The sequence below is a fragment of the Bidens hawaiensis genome, unplaced genomic scaffold (genome assembly GCF_021521415.1).
Source record: "Bidens hawaiensis isolate Kalapana, Puna unplaced genomic scaffold, B.hawaiensis_p1.1 tig00004931_1, whole genome shotgun sequence".
NCBI lineage: Eukaryota > Viridiplantae > Streptophyta > Magnoliopsida > Asterales > Asteraceae > Bidens > Bidens hawaiensis.
In genome coordinates, this window is record NW_027491311.1 from 934471 (window position 1) to 956687 (window position 22217).

A 22217-nucleotide genomic window follows, 5' to 3' on the forward strand; every position below is an offset into this window, starting at 1 on the left:
ACACAAAACAACCACAAGGACGGACTCTTGGTGTATCCCGTCATCTTTGGTAACTCCCACTGACTCCAAGAACTCCATGAGCTCATCCTCGGTTTTCCTTCGGGTCTTCTTCATTACAAAGTTGCCCTAAAATTTTATCCAGATCAAAAACGTCAACTACCATGAAGTTTATGATGTAGAACCGGCGAAAATACCAGATTCGACTCGTATGTTGTAACCAAGGCTCTGATATCACTGTTGGGTTTCAGTGGTGATCAGTCAAAATTTTATTATTAAGCCCGGTTCAATAATATGTGACAAATAATTAATTAATCCAATTATTCAATATATGCGCAGCGGAAAGTAGACGATTAATCAGCACTAAAACTATACCCGACAGGATCCGGTTACAAACATTACAAGTATGAGTCAAACAATAAATATACAATTGTAAACTAACAATATATTTAAGTTTACATCGGTTAATAAATAACCGGTTAAGACGCCGAAGGCTAACGAACTGAGGTAGGTGACACAACGAGACGAACGACCGGTGATGACGGTGCTCGGTGGCAACGACAATAGCGGGCAGTAGCGGCTGGTGGAGGTCAGTGGAAAGCACAGCACCAGCGGGTGGCGGCAGTCGCGGCAAGTTGCGGCGGACGGCGACGGACAGCTGCGGACGGTAGCGGACAGCGACGGTCGGCGGTCTGGCGGCTAGGGGTGGAGGAAGAGAGAGTTAAGGACTTGTGTTATGATTTTAAACCCAATGGGCCATTAAGTCCGTCTCTAACTCCAAAGCCCACTCCATGTAATTTTGTTTCGTTAAAGTGTCCACACCGGTTAACTAACTTAAGCGGGTTTATTGTTCGTTATCTTACGGTGTAATGATGAGTGGGTAAAATAATGTGTTTTAAAGTCTAATATCATGTGTTTTAGTTATTTATATCTATCAAACAAGATTACTTTGAGTTATTTTTATAACTTGTTAGTTTAAGAGAGCACGCACTAAAATGATACAAATTGTTTGTCGGTTATGAAAATGGTGTTGCATAAATAAATCATTGGATATATAATTTGATCGGTCGTCGTCGGACCGGTAAAAGATAAAGAAGAATGTGTTCCTAATCACCTTAAACTAGTTAGGGTAAGAAGGGTGTCGAACCACGAAGAGTTTGTGGTCGGTGATCTATATTTAATCGATTAATAATTATGAATCTTTTTTGAGTAGTCGTATAGACCAAACATGATTTTTGATTTGAAATAATTATATTTTTAAGCTTTAATGAAAACAAATAAAAATTTTCAAGAAATACAATTGAGTTATAAACAATGATTATGAAACTATTCAAACCCAGGTTTCAAATTCTACAACCAATTCGAGCAAAACACATTATAAAAGTGAGCTCAAGTAATCACAATGGTTATTTAGATAGCAAATAATTCATAACGAAAGGAATCAATATTCGTCTTTCACAAGTAAATGGTGCAAGAAAAACCTTCAAAATATGAATTATGGACAAATATATGCAATATAGATTAAGAACATTCACAACCTTGAACACAAATAAAGAATCATAGCAATTATCATCTTACGAAGTCAATGACGCAAGGAAATCTTAACAACGCAGGTTCATAATAATAAAAGATTACTTAATTCATGTCTTTCAAACCAAACAATTGCATAAAATATTGTCTCAAATTATGAATGTAAAAAACCCTAAAACTTACAAAACCCTACACCTGGGAATGATTAAGGGATTAGCCGCTCATGGTTGTGGAGACCATCTTCTCTTTTGTTGTGCAATCTTCAAGAATGGATGTCAAAGTTTTGTTGAAAACCTCCAATAATTGTCTTCCTCTAATGGTGTAATGTAAGGCCCCGAACCCCGGGAACCCTACAGTTGGTATTCATATAAAATACTTAAACTTGAAAACAGTTCGTTTCATTAAAATAAGCATCTCAGAGTATAATTCAGCGGAAAACCATAATTGATAAAAAAAAAGTTCCCGAAAACCGGGAATTATGCCCAAAACCAATTTAAATATATTTAAACAAATACCAAAAAGAAAATGTTCATTATTATTGAGACATCCGACCAGGCATGCCCTCCACCGTCCAAGTAGCTTCGTGCACGTCCAAGCGGTAATGCATCCTCCTCCTAACCTGAAACTCACACTAACATGCACACAAAGTCAGCTTGAGCTGAGTGAGTTCAAGTTTTAAATAAATAACATCAATAAATAATAATCATGATAGTCTTCCCAAAGGTCTTAAGCTAAAAAAAAAGATACATCAGTTAGGCCATCATCTTCAATACATAATCATCCTTAATCTACATGTATATACATATATATAAATAAACATCCTTATAAGTGCATCTCTCTCTCTCTCTCTCTCTCTATATATATATATATATATATATATATAACATCCAAATAATAACATCAGGGTCGAGCAAACGTACAACCCAAACACGTAACATCTCATCAACGTATGCAAACACAAAGTAGGCACACGTAACATCCGTAGTCGATAACGACTACTAACATCGCCAAATATTGGCCATACAATAATACATACATACATACTATAACATCCCAAGGCCTACCATATACAAGCAAGCCTATATAAAATAGTTTAAACGTTTCATCAACAAAATCGTTTAGGTGTGCATGCTAGCCCAAAACTTAAAAAGATTTAAAAGGGGCATCATGAACTCACCTGACACAAGACACGTATTCACCACGAGCCAGATGATCCCTAAGTAATCCCAAAACTCAAACACCTGTCGGTTTACATACAATCATTACAATCGACATCGAAAGGACTCGTTTATCCTACGAGACGTTCTAACATGATTCGAGTCACCTAAACCCTCGACCTCATCAAACTAAACCACAACAGCCCCCGAGGCCTCACATTCACCAAAACCACCCTTAGGTACTCCCGGGAATAAAGAATTTCCCAATTTGCCCCCGGAAGCACTAGGTGACACTAACATGCACGTTTAAGAGTCGTTTAAGCCGTTAACATCCAACTCAGCCCCGTGTGGACCCAATATGATAAAATCACAGCCAACAAGTCCACACGACGCTACACGAGTCAAATGGGTCGGTAACTCGCAAGTACAACGCACCAACTACTCAATAAACGCAATTGCGCGTTGTACCGACCTGTTGGAGTAACCGACAACCAATTCAACCCCATAACTTATAAAAATGATTTTTCAATAGTCCGTACATCAAACCAAGTGTCCCCGAGCTGAATTGGTCGTTAAAAATCACTTCAACCCTCGCATTAAACGCATCAAACTACAATTCTAGTCAACCGAACACAATCTTTCAAATGATAACTAGTTAACCAATCTAACGAACCCCAATGAATATGGTTTTTAAGTATGATATAGTACACATACCTAGGAGGATTTTGGTGCAAAAACCTCACTCAAAACAGTCTCGAAAATGCTCAATTGGACAGCCACCCGGTTAGCCTACAACAAGCCATTAATTGATCAATACGCGTGTTATAACGACCAATTATGGTGTAAAAGACTTGGGGAATCGTAGTACTAACCTTTAATTGATGTTTTACTTTCATGACTTGTCCGGAAAAAAGGAAAATCGCGGGGCGGGGGGGGGGGGGGGGGGTTGAGCTGCCGATCGGAATTATGAATGGGTTAGGGTTAGGTTTGTTTATGTTATAAACATTTTTCACATCTAGTCCCTCCAATTATAAAGAATTAACATTTTGGTTGAAAAGTTAAATGTTATAACGTACCGGGAGGGCGAGAGGGCTTCTGAGAAAGGTCGGTTAAACCCCGAGAATTATACATACTTTACAGACTTTAATTATTTTAAACCGGAAATTAACGGGTGTTACATGTAAAAAGCTTCTTTTTAAACTCATTCCCTCCTTCTGCTCTCGTAAGGGGGTGTTTGGTACAGAGAATTGGGGGGTGAGAAATGGAAATGGAAACAATTCTCTTGTTTGTTTACGAAAGAAGAGGTGAGAAATGGAAATAAACCATTTCCATTTCCCTGATTTCTTTTCTCTAAAAAAAGCGGAGAAATCATTTCTCCAGGGTTTCATTTCTCACTTCCATTCTCTTCCGATTAACAGATCCCCTCTCATCGCTATCTCCATGAAACTGGTGGAGAGAGAAACAACAAACCCCAAGCCATAAATCCAATCGAATCGGATCATCCAGTTCTCACCAACTGTCAAATGCTCACAATTTGCTCCCAATTCACACCGATTCTCGTTCCGGTGAGTGATTCTGTAACTGATTATTGTTCCGATGACCTAATTCCGCTTTGATCCGTCTCGATTGGTGATTGATTGTTAGTTGTTGTGATTGATTGTGTAGATGTGGATCTGAGTTATGGTGAATTGTTAGTTGTGCTGGTTTATTGTTGTTTTGATGATTAATTGATGTGCGATGAGTGATCTTATGGGGATTTTGATGTGGTTTTGTGAAATCTAGAGTGTGATAACGTAATTGATTGTGGATTGTTAAATTATTTATGATGTAGGTTGCTTTATAGTAAGAGTTTGTTAAAGGATGTGTGACATTAATGTGATTATTGCAACTTCAATGGCAGCTGAATGTTATATTCTGGTTTTTAGATGTAGCTTACTTTGAAATTATACATCATATAATGTAATAATGCCTCTTGTAGCATACTGCATACTGAAACTAGTGAATTATTTGTTGGAGATAATTAGTCAAAGGTGGAATAAGGAGTGTATGGTTTTGTTATTACTATTTACAGTTCTTAGAAGGAATATATCTTACTGATTTAGTAATTTATGTGCATCGTCATCTTGTTTTAGCATATAAGTTCGAGTTAGTTTAACACTGAATGAGGTTTTGGGAATAGTTCTGTGATAGAAGCATATTTTCTTCAGTGGTTAATATGTTTGTTCATGGGAATTGTGCTCTATCTAGGGACTTGATTACTGCTTTTTTAATGCTTAACTCTTGCCTAATGAGGAAAAGTAATTAGATGTGTCTTGTTTGTGACCATGGTAATTTTACCCAACCTTGTGTGCAAAAAGGATGAAGATAAAAGTTAATGTATTTGTAGTGCATCTTCTTTAATTTTTGTTATTGTAGTGCATACCTATGCAGGTGTTATGTGAAACCTCATTGATTATTATTTTTTCAGGAACACATGTTTGTTGGTGAAATAACTTTGAGGGTCCCAAAAGTGTTTGTGGAGGGTGACATTCATTAGAATATTTGGTTCTCATCAGGCTTAAAATGGCCTCTTCCAGCCTAGGACATGGTGGAGTCGGTACATCAAGAACTGTTGGTGGATTTAATGAATCCTCTACTGCAATTGATCGGTTGGGAAGGGGAAGGCTTGAGATGAGACTTAGGGATAAAGTGGAACGTGGCGATGACAAAGTGAGTGTAAGTATAATCGTTTTAATAAACAGTTAAACGAGTTAAAAATATATTCAAAAAATCAAGTTTATTGTTCCAGGATAGTGAACCAGAGATTGTGCATGGGGCGAGTACTGAAGCTGGACATGTAATAAGGACAACAATTGGAGGGCGTAACGGTCAATCTGAACAGGTAGGAAGTGATGAGTTTAAAGAATTAGGTGGTCTGTTTTAGAATTTTGATATGTGCCTACGCATGTAAACGAACACGAACAAAGCATGTTTTTGTATGTTCGTTTAACTTTAACTGAACAAACTATTGTGCACTATGTTTTGTATGTGAATTGGTTTGATCAATGCATATTTTGGTTGGAATTTATGCATCTTTTTATATGTTTTTTATTTTTTAATAAATATTTGTTATGAAAAAAATACTTGTGCTAATGATAAAGTTGATATAATTCTCTGTTTATTTTCTATGTACCAAACAAGAGAAATGATTCTCAGCTATATTTCTCTACTGAAATCTCTGTACTACCAAACAGAACAGTCAATTCTCATTCTCCAGACCAATTCCCTTTCTCTGCAATTCCATTTCTCTACAATTCCATTCTCTGTACCAAACACCCCCTAAGTGCTGTCTTTCTAACTCCCCCAAATAATTGGAGTTAAAAATAATCCATCATGCTACCAGCTTCTTTTTATGCGTAACCCCCTTCCTAAGAATATAATTATCTTTCTTCCATTTTCTCTTTGTAACAAACAGCCAAGGGCTGTTGTTTTTTCTTTTTCTTCCTTCGTTAGCTGCAAAAAGCCTCTCAAAACTACCGTCCCCTTTTCCTTTTCAACCATAATCCAGCCCATTATTTTTATTAATTGCAGCCCTTCTTGACTTATGAATATGGCCCGTAAGAAGTCCATCACGTTTTATTGTCCTCAATTCCTATTATATACTTTCTTTTTAGCTCATGTGAGGAAACATATCGTGGGTACTTGCTCATTGATTTTCATTATATTTAGTATTCATATGTTAAACATTTGAATTTAAAATTATATATCCAATGATTTATTTATGCAACACCATTTTCATAACCGACAAAACAATTTGTATCATTTTAGTGCGTGCCCTCTTAAACTAACAAGTTATAAAAATAACTCAAAGTAATCTTGTTTGATAGATATAAATAACTCAAACACATGATATTAGACTTTAAAACACATTATTTTACCCACTCATCATGTAACTCTCACGGGTCGTAACCCGATTGGCAGTATTGGCTTACCCGAACCGGTTCATAATTCCAACAGTCATATGCCGCAACGGTCCGCAGACCTTAGTGTGGTTTACCCGACATAGGGCCACTGTGCAAGGGAGTCTCCCAAATAGTACGACCCATACAAGCCACAGGCTCACTCCTTGAGTTAATGATTGCGTAATTTAAAGTGGGACAAAAACATCGCAGAAACAGTTCTTGATAAATATCACACCATAAATAAATCACAACATGTATTCAGCGCAATAAGTTTAAGTAAAAAGGGCGGTACGAAACTCACCTCAGTTTGTATGCAATATGTGTATATGAAGATAATCTACGAGCTTGCAGCTACGTTAAGAACCACCAAGTACGCCTAGTATATATATTAATCAACAATAAGTTATTGGAAAACAATCTAAAATGTATAGGTATTGTGTACTAGTTAATTCTAAGTGCTAGTCTGTAACACCCCGTAACCGCAGCGGAAACGTAAACGGGATGCAACAGACACCTCTGATATCAACCACATTGTTTATAAAGAAAACTGAATACATTAATATACTTCAAATTACATTATCTCATATTTCATTACCGTCACACACATCATACAATACGATACATAATTCTATTTATTATAATGTATCCTAACATCCCGCACGCAAATCTTACACACATCAAGCACTTAGCACGTAAGCAATCACTTCATCGTAATTGTACCTGAAAAGCATGTGAGAAAACGGGTCAACTACGAATAGTTGGTGAGTTTCACAATTTGAGTAAACCATGATAAATCCATATCATAAGATAATATTATCGATGTAATTATGCTGAGCGCACAAGTGAAACCTCTGACTATCCACACACAACCCCCGTGGCATACTCCGCCCACGGACCTGCCCCAAACCGCTATGTCTAACATTACATAGCAAAATATATATAACAACAAAATAGACATGTGCAACTGGCTGGGAAACATTAGCAAATCCATGCCGGACCAGTTGGGTTTGTCAGACCAATAGTACTATCCACACTCTACCGGCTTTCAGTTAATCACTCGTGTTCCGGGGCCTTAGAATGTTAGCAACTCAGACAATTACCATCTTAGTACATTTCCGTACGATTCCCGTACAATAAAAAATATATAAATCCACGCAAATCCATGCGTTCAGTATGTACTTAAACATTTCAGTAGTAACATGCTTCCGCCCCGAGAAAATATTTAAAAACAATTCAGAATAAGGGGCTCGTGAAACTCACCTTAGCACATGCAAGCAGGTAACAACAGTCATTATTAGTTAACACGTCCAATCTGTAATATGATCCCTAAGATCGTTATTATACATTTATAGTTTATATAATCTTTAACCGTGTTAACCGGTACATCTGGGGACACTGTTAACCCAGTACTGTACCCGTTCCGGGGGCAATGTTAACCCAGAAACACTTCTCCGGACTCAGATTGTGATATCGTTTAGAGTTCAGTAGTCAAACTTACTATTAGTTTGTTTTTCCCGTTTTGCGTGCCTAGCATGGTTATCCGTTTTTACGTTTCAAAAATGAGTTTGGTCACACACGACCCGAAAATAGTCGTTGACTGATAATTTAATTAAAGTTGTGAAATTAGAGCTCGGTTTAGACGCCCCGATTGGCCGCGGGACCCGTTTCCGTCTTTAGTGCACCGGAAACTGTTATCGTTTAAAATTACCCAAATCATCCGAATTATTTTCGGATAATTTATTTTTACTTGTTTAACTCAGTTATATGAAAATAGTTCATTTTTAGGGTTTTTATACACCAGTCAGCTCGTCTACCCGAACTTTGCTGGTTTACGCGTTTTATATTATAAAAGTTCACTTTTATTCCAAATAAATATCCGTTCATCCTCGGATCTTGAGATTTTGCACTAATAACATTTTGACAGTGGGAAAATTAATAAAAATATTTCTAGAATTAATTTTTATATTTATAATTTATTTATCTATTTTTAAACACCATTTAAACACTAAATATGTCGTAAATACCAAACGACCTTAGAAAAATCCCAAATTTTTCCTGGATGACCCCTGCCATCCACATAGTCCCCTGTAATTTTTCCAGAACCAAGATCTCTTTTTACATGCCATTTTCACTAAAACCGAGCTAGAAAACCCTATAACTCGTTTAACCGAAAAGCCTACTTAGACTTCTCCAACTGACCTAAAATTTTGTGTGTGACTTATAAATGTTATAAAAAGCTTATCTGGAATTTTCCAGAATTTTTCATGATATTTAACTATTTTCACCATTTTTGGCCAAAACCGAGCATTAAATTCACCAAATATTCATCATTTGTCCAAAAATTACCAAAATTTCACAGAACTCTTATTTTCATGTGTTTAACACCTCTGTCAAATTTCATGACCTAACTCTAAACCGTCAACAATCTGTCCAAAAACTCTTAACCGAACATAAACCGAATATACCTTTCGATCTCCGCCACTACAAGCTACAAACTCGTTTTTCCGCCTTATCTACCAATAAATACAGAACCTACAACCAACATACCACAATACCAAGCAAGTTATACTCACAATCAAGCCTCTTACACTATAGTTTCGGTTATTGTTTCAAAACTAAAGTTTAAACCGTAAAAATTCGTTTTTGGTTCGTTTAACTCCTTTCTTGGACCAAGATCCCTTGTATAACCCGTATACATCACTTGATTATGCAAGAATCGGTTTTCATCTTTGAAACCTCATTTTCTTGCAAATAAACTCAAGAAACGAAGATGGAAACGTATATAACTCGATTTTTACCTTGTTTCTCTTGCTAAAATTCCGGGTTTTTGAGTGGAAATGTGGAGAGAACACAAAGATCTTGAAGATTTGTTGTTAAAAAAATAACAAGGCAATGGGGGTTATCCCCTTATGCCGATCGAAATATGAGGGGGGTGGGGTGGGACCCACCTCTCCATTTCTAGCCACATATTTGGATTATGGAAATCCGGATAATGTTGTGGATAATCTGGTTCAGTTCGTTTTTCGGTTAAATGTTTAATTCGGCTTAAAACGATCGTTTTCGGCTTAAAAAATGAAATTTATTTAAAACCGATTTAAAAACTTTAAAAACTTAAACCATGACATTTATTAACTTAAAACATCATATTATTAATTATTGCGCATCTTTTTCGGCTTGATCGATCATCTCTTGCTCGGTTTGGTATTGAAGGTTTCGTTTAATGTACCGACGTATCATTAAATCGAAATTCTTTTTCTGTGCCGTACTTTACTTATCCTGAAGCATTAATGCTTCGTAAAATCACTAAATATTATAGGTATCGTCTATAATTGAACCCTCGATTCGTTCGGGTTTCAATAACTATCGATCGATTAATCGCATATTCAATACGATGAATTATATATTCACGTACAATCAATACAGTGAACCATGTATTCTCGTATAATTACTATGGTAATTCACGTACCCGACATTAAATACAACGTAACTATTGTCTACCGGTTAGGGTATACCTGGTTTAGTCGGAATCGTTACATAGTCAATGTGTTGGGTTCCGGATGAATAAAGGTTCCTTTTATGGAAAGTTTACACTTGTACAAGTTTAAAACATTGATGTTGTGTGTTTAAGTTTATAGTTTAGTTTCTATGAGTTTTAATTATTTCGGTTCACTTGGTTGGTTTTAATAAAGTTTCCATCTTTGGGAAGTTCGGGCCTTCGGTTGGGTTTCGGGTTACCGTATATATTATTCACATCAAATGTTCAATGACTCTTGTTTAAAATTAACTATGTCTTGAGGTTTTAAAAGTTGGCAATGCCGGTTATTACTAGTGTTTTCGGTTTTTAACGATATCTTGAAAGAATCTATAATATATATAAACGAGACCTTTAAAAGCTCTTTGGTTAATTCCTAAATTCTCTCAAGCCACCAGATTGCTTTATTTGTAAATGGAGGCTTTTCATGCATTTGACCCGAATTCACGGGTATGGGTCTCACCAAACCCAGATGGCTCTTAAACGGGTTATAACATCTTATTAATTAAAAATAAATCTTTTTAAATATTTGATATGAAAATCCTATAAAATATGGATATATAAAAAATTAATATCCAATATTTTTTAAAAAAAAATATTATTTATAATTAAGAAACAATTTTATAGTAAAAGAAATAAACGGGTCATGGGTTACCAAACTCAGATAGCTTTTAAACGGGTTATAACATATAATTTATTTGTGAAACCCTTTCATCATCAAACCCTAAGTATATTATTAACTTTTTAACAATAAAGAAAATTAAAATCCAAAAAAATAAATATTAAAAAACGAAAAATATAAAACAACCTTCGTAATATGGGGGATAAAACCTAGTAGTATATATATACAAACACATTTGTATCTAAAAGCTCTTATTTTCCAGATGTATATGTGTTATAAATATTTTCAAGGTATGATATTTCAGTAAATTTGACGTTGTACGATTTTAGTACTCGTGCTTTCGTTTAATGTTCAATTTGGCATAAATTGGGTTAGAGGCTTAATTGTAAAATAAATAAACACTCAAATTATGATTTTATTAACCTATACTTGCTGTTGAAAATCAGAAACTTCAAATTTTGTATTTTTCAAAATGCTTGTTCGGTACATGTTGGTCAATCGTAACTCGAGTTTAAACACTATTTCCTAACAAAAAGGGTGTTGTAAATATCGAAAATGGTTCTTAACATTATAATAAATTATTTTAAATATAGCATCTTGAAAAATATTGTCACATCCCGTTAAGCGATTTGCGGAAGCATAAAACGGAAATGTAACAGACACCTTTGATATCAACCACATTGTTTATAAAAAACAATACAAACTACTTTACAATATTTTACATTGATCTAACTTCATTTACCACTAGGTGATAAAAACTAAATCCAACCCGTTAAGCCGCTTTACTTCCTATTAGCACACTTGCATCAATTCACCCAACATTTATCGCAAGTTAAACACGTAGCACATTAACTTTCTAATCCAATCTAGCACCTGAAAAACATGTTAAAAAGGGTCAACTACAATTAGTTGGTGAGTTTCACGAGTTTCAAGAAATTAGTTATGCGTATAGCAATCACAGTTTGTAAATACGCAAGTATGTATGTATGTATGTTCGCAAGTAAGTTTGTTTGTATGTTTATGATGTAATTATGCTAAGCTATAGTGAAGCCTAAACTGTTCGTGCTGCGTGACTCCATTTCCCACGCTCAAACAACCATTGTGGCCCCTTTTCTACCCACAACATGCCCCGAGTAGCTATGTCTAACACTACATAGCGTGTTTGTATAATTATGGTCGTGTGCAAACGGTTTTATGTCTTGGCAAACCGTGCCCGCTCCGTTTGGTTTGTCAAACCAATAGTACTATTCACAAGCCACCGGATCGAAGTTAATCACTGTGTTCGTGGGGACTTTTGTGTGTTAGCACTTAGATAATTTCCATCATCAAACAATTCATAGTGTACATATATGTATCAACATGTTTTTCACCCCAAAAGTTCGTAAAAACAGTTTAAAAGTAGGGTCATGAAACTCACGGTTTAATCAGTATTCAGTAACGCAACACTTCAGGGTTTGCTTGACTTGTAATCACCGGTTCCTATAATCAATATTATAATAATATTAATATTTTAATATTATTATAATCTCAATACTAAACTGGGCTGTTTATCTAATCTGGGTACAGCTGTTACGCCCAGAAAGTGTCAATAGGCTTAGATTGTGATGTTGTCCAATGTCTAACACGTAAAACCGAACTTGGCTCGGTTTCCCCGTTTTCCTAGCTGGGCCAAGTTGTTCGTTTATGAGTTCAGAAAACAGTTATAGGAATGTAAGCTTGGGTAAATGTGTTGGTCGATAAAATGATTTATAAAGAAAGATCACACATTGGGGTTCTGGATTCACTACGGGGCTCGTTTCCGTTTATTCAGCTTAATTTGGAGAAAAATGCGCACAATCTATCCAGATTGTCTAAATTTCTCATAAAAAGTTCGTTTTTACTTAATTAATCCAAAATTATGATTCTTGGTCACTTTTGATATTCTGATATTCCGACAGGTTCCTTAATCACGAACTCGTCGGCTTATGTCAAAATCGAATTTGTTAAAATCTTCAAAATTTAGCACAATTAATTATTCATTAATCATTAAATTATGAAAAATTAGCCACTTATCAATTAAAATATGTAGATTTTTATAAAAATATTTATAGAATTATTTACTGATTATTAATTTATAAAAATTCATTTTATCTGTTATATTTAGCCTGAAAATCGTCCGTTTATACCAAACAATTTCCGAAAAATCCGCCAAAATTTTTGAGTGACCAGAATATATCTCAAAACAACCTGGAAAAAATTCCAAACTCTAACAATCTTGCCAATCATCTTTTTCGAGCAAAAAACGACTATGAAAATTCAAATAAACGCAAATACACAAAACCTACTTAGGTTTTTCCAAATGACCCCAAATTTCATATGTGATCATAATATACCAAATCTGAGTTTCCCACAAAATATCTTAATTTTTCAAGCATTTTAACTATTTTTCCCAAATAAATGCCCCAATTTGGTAATAAATTCGCCAAATATTCTCGAATGGTCGAAAAATTACCAAATTTGAACAGGGACTTAATGATACGGTCCCTGATGTTCCTTGAAAAATTTCATGACTTAAAAATATGCACATCACAATAGAATCCTAAACAGCCCGTAATCGAGCATTTCGGCATTACCTTTGCGGTTTTCGCCCGTTTTCGCTTTCTTAATCCAATTTCCGGGTTCTTGTGCTTCTAAATAAGCTAAATACAGGTCCTATATCACAAAAAAGCAAGTTTCATCAACACAACAGTCCGTTAACTTAGGGTATAAAACCAAACTTTTGAACCGTAAAATTGCTGTTTAAACCCTCTAATCCGTGTTTATGGCCAAAAAAACTATCAAACCAGGTTCCTAACCATGTGTATGATCAAAGTATATTTTTGGACCATTTTTAGGATTTTTGCATGGTTAGGAATGATTTTTAGCAATTAAACTAAGTTTATATGTTATTTAACCTAATTAAAACAAGTTAAAATGATAAAAATAATGAAAATACCTAGGTTTTTTTAAAGAGTTGATGAAGTGCAGAAGCTCTCTAAAAGTTTAAGATGAGTTTGATGCCAAAAAATATCTTACAACTTATTTTATATTAAAAGATAGCTTAAGGGGAGTGTAGAACCCCATTTGCGTACAGTATGATTTTTGGCCCATTTGGGCCTTAGTTTTGCCCATTTCTCTAAGTTTGTGGGTCCATACGTAAAATACCAAGTCCAAATTTATTTTGGGTTCGGTTTTTGACGTGAAAAACATATTGGGTACACCAAACAGAGCGAAAACGAGTGTTTTTCGGTTATTTTTGTATAAATTTATAAAAACATACTATACATTTATAAAAATTCAAAATATTTTTGCGGATCGCTTAAAACATTTCAAATAAGTGTTTGGTAAGTCTTTTTCGACTTAATGGATGATACAATGCTTGTTTTGTAACTATCTTTCGCGTTTAAATCTATAGCGGATAGTTAAACGAGCATGTTTTCGTTTAACTGGTTTGCTATCGAACTAAGGCCATAATACTAATATATTAGCATATATTAAACGTATATAACTTATAGATGCCCCCAAGATATCTGGGTCATAACCAGACCCGTTTGGTTAATCGTTTGGTCGATACGCAATAAGCCGTTAATTGCTTATTCGGGTTGTAAACAATAAGGTTTATCCAGTTTTGTCATGAATGTCACAAATATCCATTTTATATTTTTGAAGTCTAGTTTTTAAAAGTTGGTCCGTTTATCCGTTTTAACGAAATAACACTTTTAAGCTCATAAACGGGCCCATTTTCTAAAACCACTTATCCTTAAAAATTTTTATAGCTTATATTTCTACATTTTAACTCATAAGTTTATGTTTCGAATTCATACTTTTATAGTTTCAGTTTTTGAGAAATAAACCGTTTCCAAAAATGCCCTTTAATTATAATTTTAGCAAAACTTACTTTTTGTTATCGAATTTGTTAAGACCTGTTGTAATACATAGAAATAGGTTGTTTTATCACACCCCGACTAGCACAATGCGGAAGCGTAAAACGGGAATGTAACAGACACCTCTAGTATCAACACATTGTTTATAAAGAAACATTACAAACTAATTTACAATATATTACATTTCATTGTTCTATCATTGTTTTACAGTCTAGGTGATTCAAACAAAACTAGTTCGTTAACTATACGATCTTACTACTAGTATCCTTGCTTCTATTCACATAGCATCAACCACACACCTTGGGCAAGTAACAGATCACCAAATCACTCCGATTTAGGTACACCTGAAAAGCAGTTTAAAACGGGTCAACTACTAGAGTTGGTGAGTTTCACGAGTTTCGAGAAAACAATAATGAGTATTCACAAGTTAACACTTGTAATCATGAAATAAGTATGTATGTATGTATGTAAATGATGTAATTATGCTAAGCTACAGTGAAGCCTTGACTGTATGTGTTGTGTGCATCCATTTCCCACGCTCAATCAACCACTGTGGCCCCTTTCCGCCCACAACATGCCCCAAGTAGCTATGTCTAACACTACATAGCGTGTTGTATAATTATGGTCATGTGCAAACGGGGTAAAGTCTCAGCAATACATGCTGGCTCCGTTTGGGTTTGTCAAACCAATAGTACTATTCACAAGCCACCGGCTCGAAGTTAATCACTGTGTTAGTGGGGACTTTCGTGTGTTAGCACTTAGATAATTCACATCAATACATGTTTCAGGTATGTATATGTAATCAAACATGCTTTTCACCCCAAAAGTTCGTAAAAATGTTTAAAGAGTGGGGTCATGAAACTCACGGTTTAGTAGATAATCAGTACTGTATCAGCTCGTGGTTTGTTCGGATCCGCTATCAGTAGTTCCTATAATCAATATTAATATTTTAATATTATTATAATCTCAATACTAAACTGGGCTGTATAACTAATCTGGGTGTAGCTGGAACGCCCAGAAAGTGGCAATAGGCTTAGGTTGTGATGTTGTTCAATGTCCAATACTTAAAACTGAACTTGGCTTAGATTCCCGTTTTCCCAGCTGGGCCAAGTTGTTCGTTTACGCGTTCAGAAAAAAGTTATAGGAAAATAAGCTTGGGTAAATGTATTGGTTAATAACATGATTTAGTTATAAAGAAGGATCACATACTGGGGTCCCAAATTAGCCACGGGGCCCGTTTTCGTTTATTCAGTTTGATTTGAGACGAAACGCGCACAATCCACCCGGATTGTCCAGGTTTCTCATAGAAAAGTTCGTTTTTACTTAATTAATCCAAAAATATGATTTTTGATCACTCTTGGTGTATTGATATTCCCGCAGGTTCGTTCGTCGCGAACTTGCCAGTTTTTATAAAATTGAATTTGTTTAATCTTTAAATTAGCATAATTAATTAACCGTTAATCATTAAATTATGAAAATTTAGCCACTTATCAATTAAAATATATAGATTTTTATAAAAATATTTCTGGAATTATTTACTGATTTATTAATTTATAAAAATTCATTTTACCAGCTATATTTCGCCTGAAAATCGTCCGTTTACCCCAAAAAATTTCCAAAAATTCCACAAAAATTCCTGAATGCTCAAATCATGTCCCAAATCAACCTGTATCAATTCCAGAATGTAAAAAGCTCGTGCGATATTCTTTTCGGCCCAAATTCAGCTATAAAAATTCACACAAACGCATATAAACAAAATACCTTTAAACTTCTCCAAATAATCCCAAAATTCATATGTGGTCAAAATACATCAAATCTGATTTCCCAGAAAAATTTCATAATTTTTGAAGTATTTTAGCTATTTTTACTAAATAAACGTCCCAATTCGTTAATAAATTCGCCATATATTCTCGGATGGTCGAAAAATTACCAAATTTTAACAGGGACTCATTGACATAGTCCCTGATGTCCCTGAAAAATTTCAAGGCCTAATAATATGGACATCACAACCTTAACCTAAATAGTCCGTAAGCGAGTGTTTCGGCATTACCTTAGTGGGTTTGGCTCGTTTCCGACTTTCTAATCTAGTTTTCAGGTTCTTGTGATTCTATGCAAGCTATATAAAAGTCCTATATCACAAACCAAGCAGGTTTCATAAATAGAACAGCCCTTTAACTTAGGGTTTCGGCTAGTGCACAAAAACGAACTATTGAACCGTAAAAACGCCGTTTCAACCCTTTAATCCGTGTTTATGGCAAAAAAAACTATCAAAACAGGTTCCTTACCATGTGTATGATCAAAACATGTATATGGACTATTTTTAGGAGTTTTACATGGTTAAGAATGATTTTTAGCAATTAAGACATGTTTTTATGGTATTAATCAAGGTTAAACAAGTACAAAAGTTACTTATTTAAGCTCCTTACCTTAGGGTTTGAAGGATTCTAGAAAAATCAGGTTGCAGCTGCTTGGACCTCAACTATTATAAATTAGAATGAATAAACAAGCTTGCAAAACAAGTTTTATAAAAAGAATTGGGGGGTGGGGTGTGTGGTCCGATCGGAAGGCTTATGGGCCCATTTTAGCCCAATTTTCTGATTTCTCAAGCCCAAATACGAAAAGCCCAGTCCAAATTTAGTTCAGGTTCGGTTTTTGGCGCGAAAAACTTATCGGGTGCGTTAAACAGTGCGAAAAAATGAGTGTTTTTCGGCTAGTTTTGAGTAAAATTATAAAAACATACTATATGTTTGTAAAAATCAAAAATATTTTCACGGATCGCTTAAAACATTTCAAATAAGTGTTTGGTAAGTCTTTTTCGGCTTATCGGATGATACAATGCTTGGTTTGTAACTATCTTTCGCGTTTAAATCTATAGCGGGTAGTTAAACGAGCATGTTTTCGTTTAACTTGTTTGCTATCGAACTAGGGCCATATTACTAATATTTTAGCTTGTATAGATCGTATATCACTTATAGATGGCCCCCCGAGATTTCTGGGTCATAACCCGACCTGTTCGGTTAATCGTTCGTTTGTTACGCAAAAGGCATTTATTTGCTAAATCGGTAAATACGTGCTGAGGTGTACCTTGTTTTGGCTCAAATGTCACATGTTTTGACATTTCATGGGTTTTAAAAAGATGCTCATGGCTGCATTTTCGCTAACGGCCCGGGTTTTGGCCCGTTTGGGTTCTAGTTCGGTTCTAAAAATGATGTTTCACATAAAATAGTTTTGGGTCAGATCGTATTGCATTAAAATTACATTTTTGGGTTGTAAAAAGAATGTCATCATGCTATATATGTTGTATGGCTTGTTTCTTATTAAAACTAGTTACCAAAGCGTCTGTTCGGAAGACTTTTAAACCCAATTTCAATATTAGCATTTGGGTAAGGACTCAAATAAGCATGTTTAACTTCTGGAAATTATGTTAAATGTCCAGAAGTTAATACAATCTTCCATCGGGTTTGCTTTCAAACTAGTTTTCACTTAAACGAGCTACCGGACGCCTACAAGTTGGATTCGATTTTAAGGGTTGCACATTGTGAAACTTTTTAGAGGTTTATGGTCATGCTCATATTAAGTTCCTCAATATATATTGGTCATAGGTCTTTGTTAGGTAACTTGTTTGATTTTGGATCGAGTTTATAAGTATACACACGACTTTAGTTAACCTCCAAAATTACCCTTAGTAACCAATATTCATCTAAAACCCATTTTTCATCACAAAACATGCTTGGGCCTGTTCTAATATATGGTAATGACTTATTTAGAGTTCCATATTGATATTAGGGTAATCGGAACCTTAATAGTGGCTTTAGTCTGTCCCGTTAGCACTTTTGTTCGGTTTTAAAAACGACGATTCATATAAAAGGGATTCGGGTCAGATTACATATCGTCAAAACATTATATTTAGGTCTGCAAAAACATGTTATAATGCTATTTAGGTTGCAGGGATCGTTTCTTAGTTAACGAGTTACCAAAGTGTCGGTTAAGAAGACTTTTAACACTTGGTTTCGATATTATGTTTTGTGGCTGGGTTATACCATTTAAATGACTTAAATAATTAGGTTTAACTTCTGGAAGTTAGATGCCGAAAATTTAATATGGTCATATATCGAATTTGTTTTCAAGCTAGTTCACCCTTAAACAAGTTACCAAATGGCCATTAATGTGGCCATGGTTTTGGGGCTGCATATAATGTAACTTTTAAAGTTCCAAACCAGTAACATTTTCAGCAAGTTCTGATTATTTTTATAAAGTTAAATGGTTCAGCGCATGACCCGTTAGTTTGGTTTCAAAAACTGAGTTTTCGGTTTAATAGTTAAAGGTTTTAACTTCATGGTTATGATATACCCGATTTTAACGTGTTCTTCATTATAGTTTTAGGTTGAATATTAATATGTTTTCTTTAAGTTTGCTGGTTGAGTTTCACACGGGTTCATCACATAGGGTTTCACGAGTAGAATCGAGCTCTGATTCAGGATGATTCCATATAGCTGAAACAGAAACCTCAGGCTGTGATTTCGTTATAGGTTCATTATAAAATCAAGGGAATAAGGATAGAGAATGGATTAAACAACAATAGAATGGTGATTACCCGGGGCTGGTTCGTTAGTGCATAGAGAGGTTTAGCGCTGTTGATTTTCTTCTTTTTCTTGGGCTAGGTTGATTCTTCAAGTGGGAGCAAAGAGTTGCAAATTGTTTGCAAATATGAAGAATGAGAATATTGATTAAGGAAATAAGGATAAGAGATGAAGTAATCAGAGGTAGGGTGGTGGTTCGATGGATTGCAATTGGGGAGTAGAGATTTGATTAGAGTATTTGGAGATTTGCAAGATATAATAATATATTTTGTTGTTTTTATAAGCTTCTTCAATTATTTTATTTAGACTAGATAAGAGAACCGGATGTCATATAAAAACATAGGGTTATGAAATTTAGATAATATGTAGCGTGTCACATATCTTGTTTTCCGGTTTTTGAGTTTTCTGACCAAAAACGTTTTTCCGGCGACCTGAAACTAACGACGTTAGGATTATGTTAGTCGCGTACCATTAGGAACAAATGTGTTAAAAGTTGAGACCTTCAGCAGCCAATTCTTTAGTTGGGACCGATAGTGACCACAAGACAATAGTTGGGATTAATAAAAGCCAATATACCTTATTATATAACTCAACATATCTTAACCAGTTTACACCTCTAGGTTTGAAACTACAAAATCTTTTTTTTTTATTTTTGTCAGGAGGGTTTTCTAGTATAAACAGAGACGATGTAGACGTATTTGAATTGCCTCTTTAAACGCCTCTAGATTTCGTCTGTCCATCTTGCCAATTTGAAAACTAGTTGAGGATTGAAAATTTCTTCGTCAGCTTCTTTGTCCCTACAGCATTTGGAAGAAAATTAAGGCGTTAAGTGAATATATGTCAATGGCTAAATTGGTGTAAAGATCTTGTATTATAGTAAGCAAGTATTTATAGGGAAAAATTGTAAGACCGTCTCTAATAGAAGATTTTTAAAGATTCTTAGAAGAGAGAGAATGTGAGTTGGAAGAGAGAGATGATGATTTGGAGGAGAGAGGGTGAGCAAAATTCTTGGTGAAGAATGTACTAAGAACATCAATGTGAGGAGAATGGTGGGCTGTGTGAGGAGAAAGGGAGGAGAGAGAAGAGAGAAAAGAGAGAGAAACGGTGAGCCATGTGCCACATTGCACACATTCTTCATCCAAACAATCACCTCTATTGGTGATGGTCTAAGTACATCTAGCAATAGATGGTTACATAAATTAAAGCTGCATTAAATATTCATTCTAAACAATATTGATTATTTTTTTGCCAAATAAAAAAAAATAAAGACAATAGTTTATGCTAGACAAGTCATTCGATAAGATGCTATGCCAAAAACAAAAAACATTGAAAATGTAGTCATTTTACTACAGTGTATTCATTGTCTATGTTGGAACCCTAGATACTATGGAATAGATTCAGTATACACTCTTAGAATGACCAAGTTGACCTGTAATCCTTAGTGAACCAGTTGTGTTATGTGTATGAGGTTCAAGATAATCTTTTAAAGAGAACAGTGATCATGGTGATATATTATTAAAGTGAGCTTATTTGTTATTTTGTTTGGCCTTTACAAATGTCTTCCCTCTCCCATATATAGGAGAGGAGATTATATATTTTACAAGATGTACATATCAATTCTAACTTAGTAGTTCTTCTTTATTTGGTTCCTTTCCTCCACTGCCGAGTCTTCAACTTCTGGTCTTTTACCCATCATGCACTAGCTAGGTCCAAAGAGCATGCTTGCCTTGAGACTTTCATATGGGTCAAGAGAACAATACTCTTGGGAAGATCTCCTGACATGACTTTTCGTGGACCAAATATTTATACTTATCTTCCCTCTTGTTGGGCCTTCATGCTCTTCTCATGGGCTTTCTTTGTCAGAGCTTCAATAACCTTCTTCATCTATTTGGTTATGGGCCGCCTCGAAAGCCTGAATTCGAGGTAGGCTCTACAAGTATGCTCAGTCCATTGTCCTCGTTATTTATGACGAGTATAATGGACTTATATCAGCTCTCCGATGCCCTTTTAATTTGGCCCACATGACGCTTTCTTTATCCTCCGGAAGTGTCTGTTTATGTTTTTCTCTATTGGCCCGATTATCGTGTTATCTTAAACGGCTCAACACTTCTCTATATATCTTCTAAAGTCATTTGCCCATCTTCGAACTTTCTTCACAAGGTTAGTGCCGATATCCTTTGTCGATCTCATCATCACCTCAACGGTGCTAAAGTGAGAATGCTATTGTTAGGCTCATTTCCAGGGTAGCCTCATCAAGTCTCCCCTGTCTATTATCCTTATTATTTATGATAAGGGTAATGGACTAAACCCCTACCCGGCTCATACTTATCTTTCTTGGACTTAAATACCCAATCCCCCCTTTATCTTCTCAGCCCATCACTAAGCCCACACCTAAACCGACGACAGTTTTGAAAATGCTTCTCACACTTCCCCCAAGTTGTCATGATACCTTTCGAATCGCTTGCCTTTCTCTTAACCGCTTGCTCCTTTTTTACACTTTCAAATTTGCATTTCTCTCACCCTATCTCCTTCTTGTCTAGTTGGTTGGATGTTTGGTTAGAGTAATTAGTACTCCTCAAATATCTTGGTTTCTCCTGGGCTTACCTAAATGGACCTCTCATGGGACGGACCACATTTCCATAGCATGCTCCACAAGTCCACTAGTACTTAATCTTTTTGGTAAGGATAAAGGACTTAATGTAGTCCTGGCCTACCTTTCACATCCCAGATAGGTCCATCCTCTTTGTCTTTTAGGTCCATTCATTGAGCCAGTTTCGAACGAGGTCCTCTTTTGATACTTGGCTAGGGTAGATGATATTTAGTTCCCACGATCTTGACCCCATTCTCTTGATAGTTTAAATCTACCCTAATAGAAATAGGCGATCCCTCTTCTATATAATAAAGGATGAGTGAGCCCTAACCCTAATGGGTTAACTCTATTTTGACTTATCAAATT

General features: G+C 35.3%; 1 protein-coding gene across 1 annotated transcript; it reads left to right on the forward strand.

The window, feature by feature from the left end:
- Positions 1-4172: 4172 nt before the first annotated feature.
- On the forward strand, positions 4173-5647 carry LOC143628389 (shaggy-related protein kinase kappa-like). Its single transcript, XM_077098003.1, has 3 exons — positions 4173-4249; positions 5240-5399; positions 5473-5647. Exons 2-3 carry the CDS (start codon positions 5247-5249, stop codon positions 5605-5607), a joined length of 288 nt encoding a protein of 95 aa, XP_076954118.1. The 5' UTR covers positions 4173-4249; positions 5240-5246; the 3' UTR covers positions 5608-5647.
- The last annotated feature ends 16570 nt before the right edge of the window (positions 5648-22217 follow it).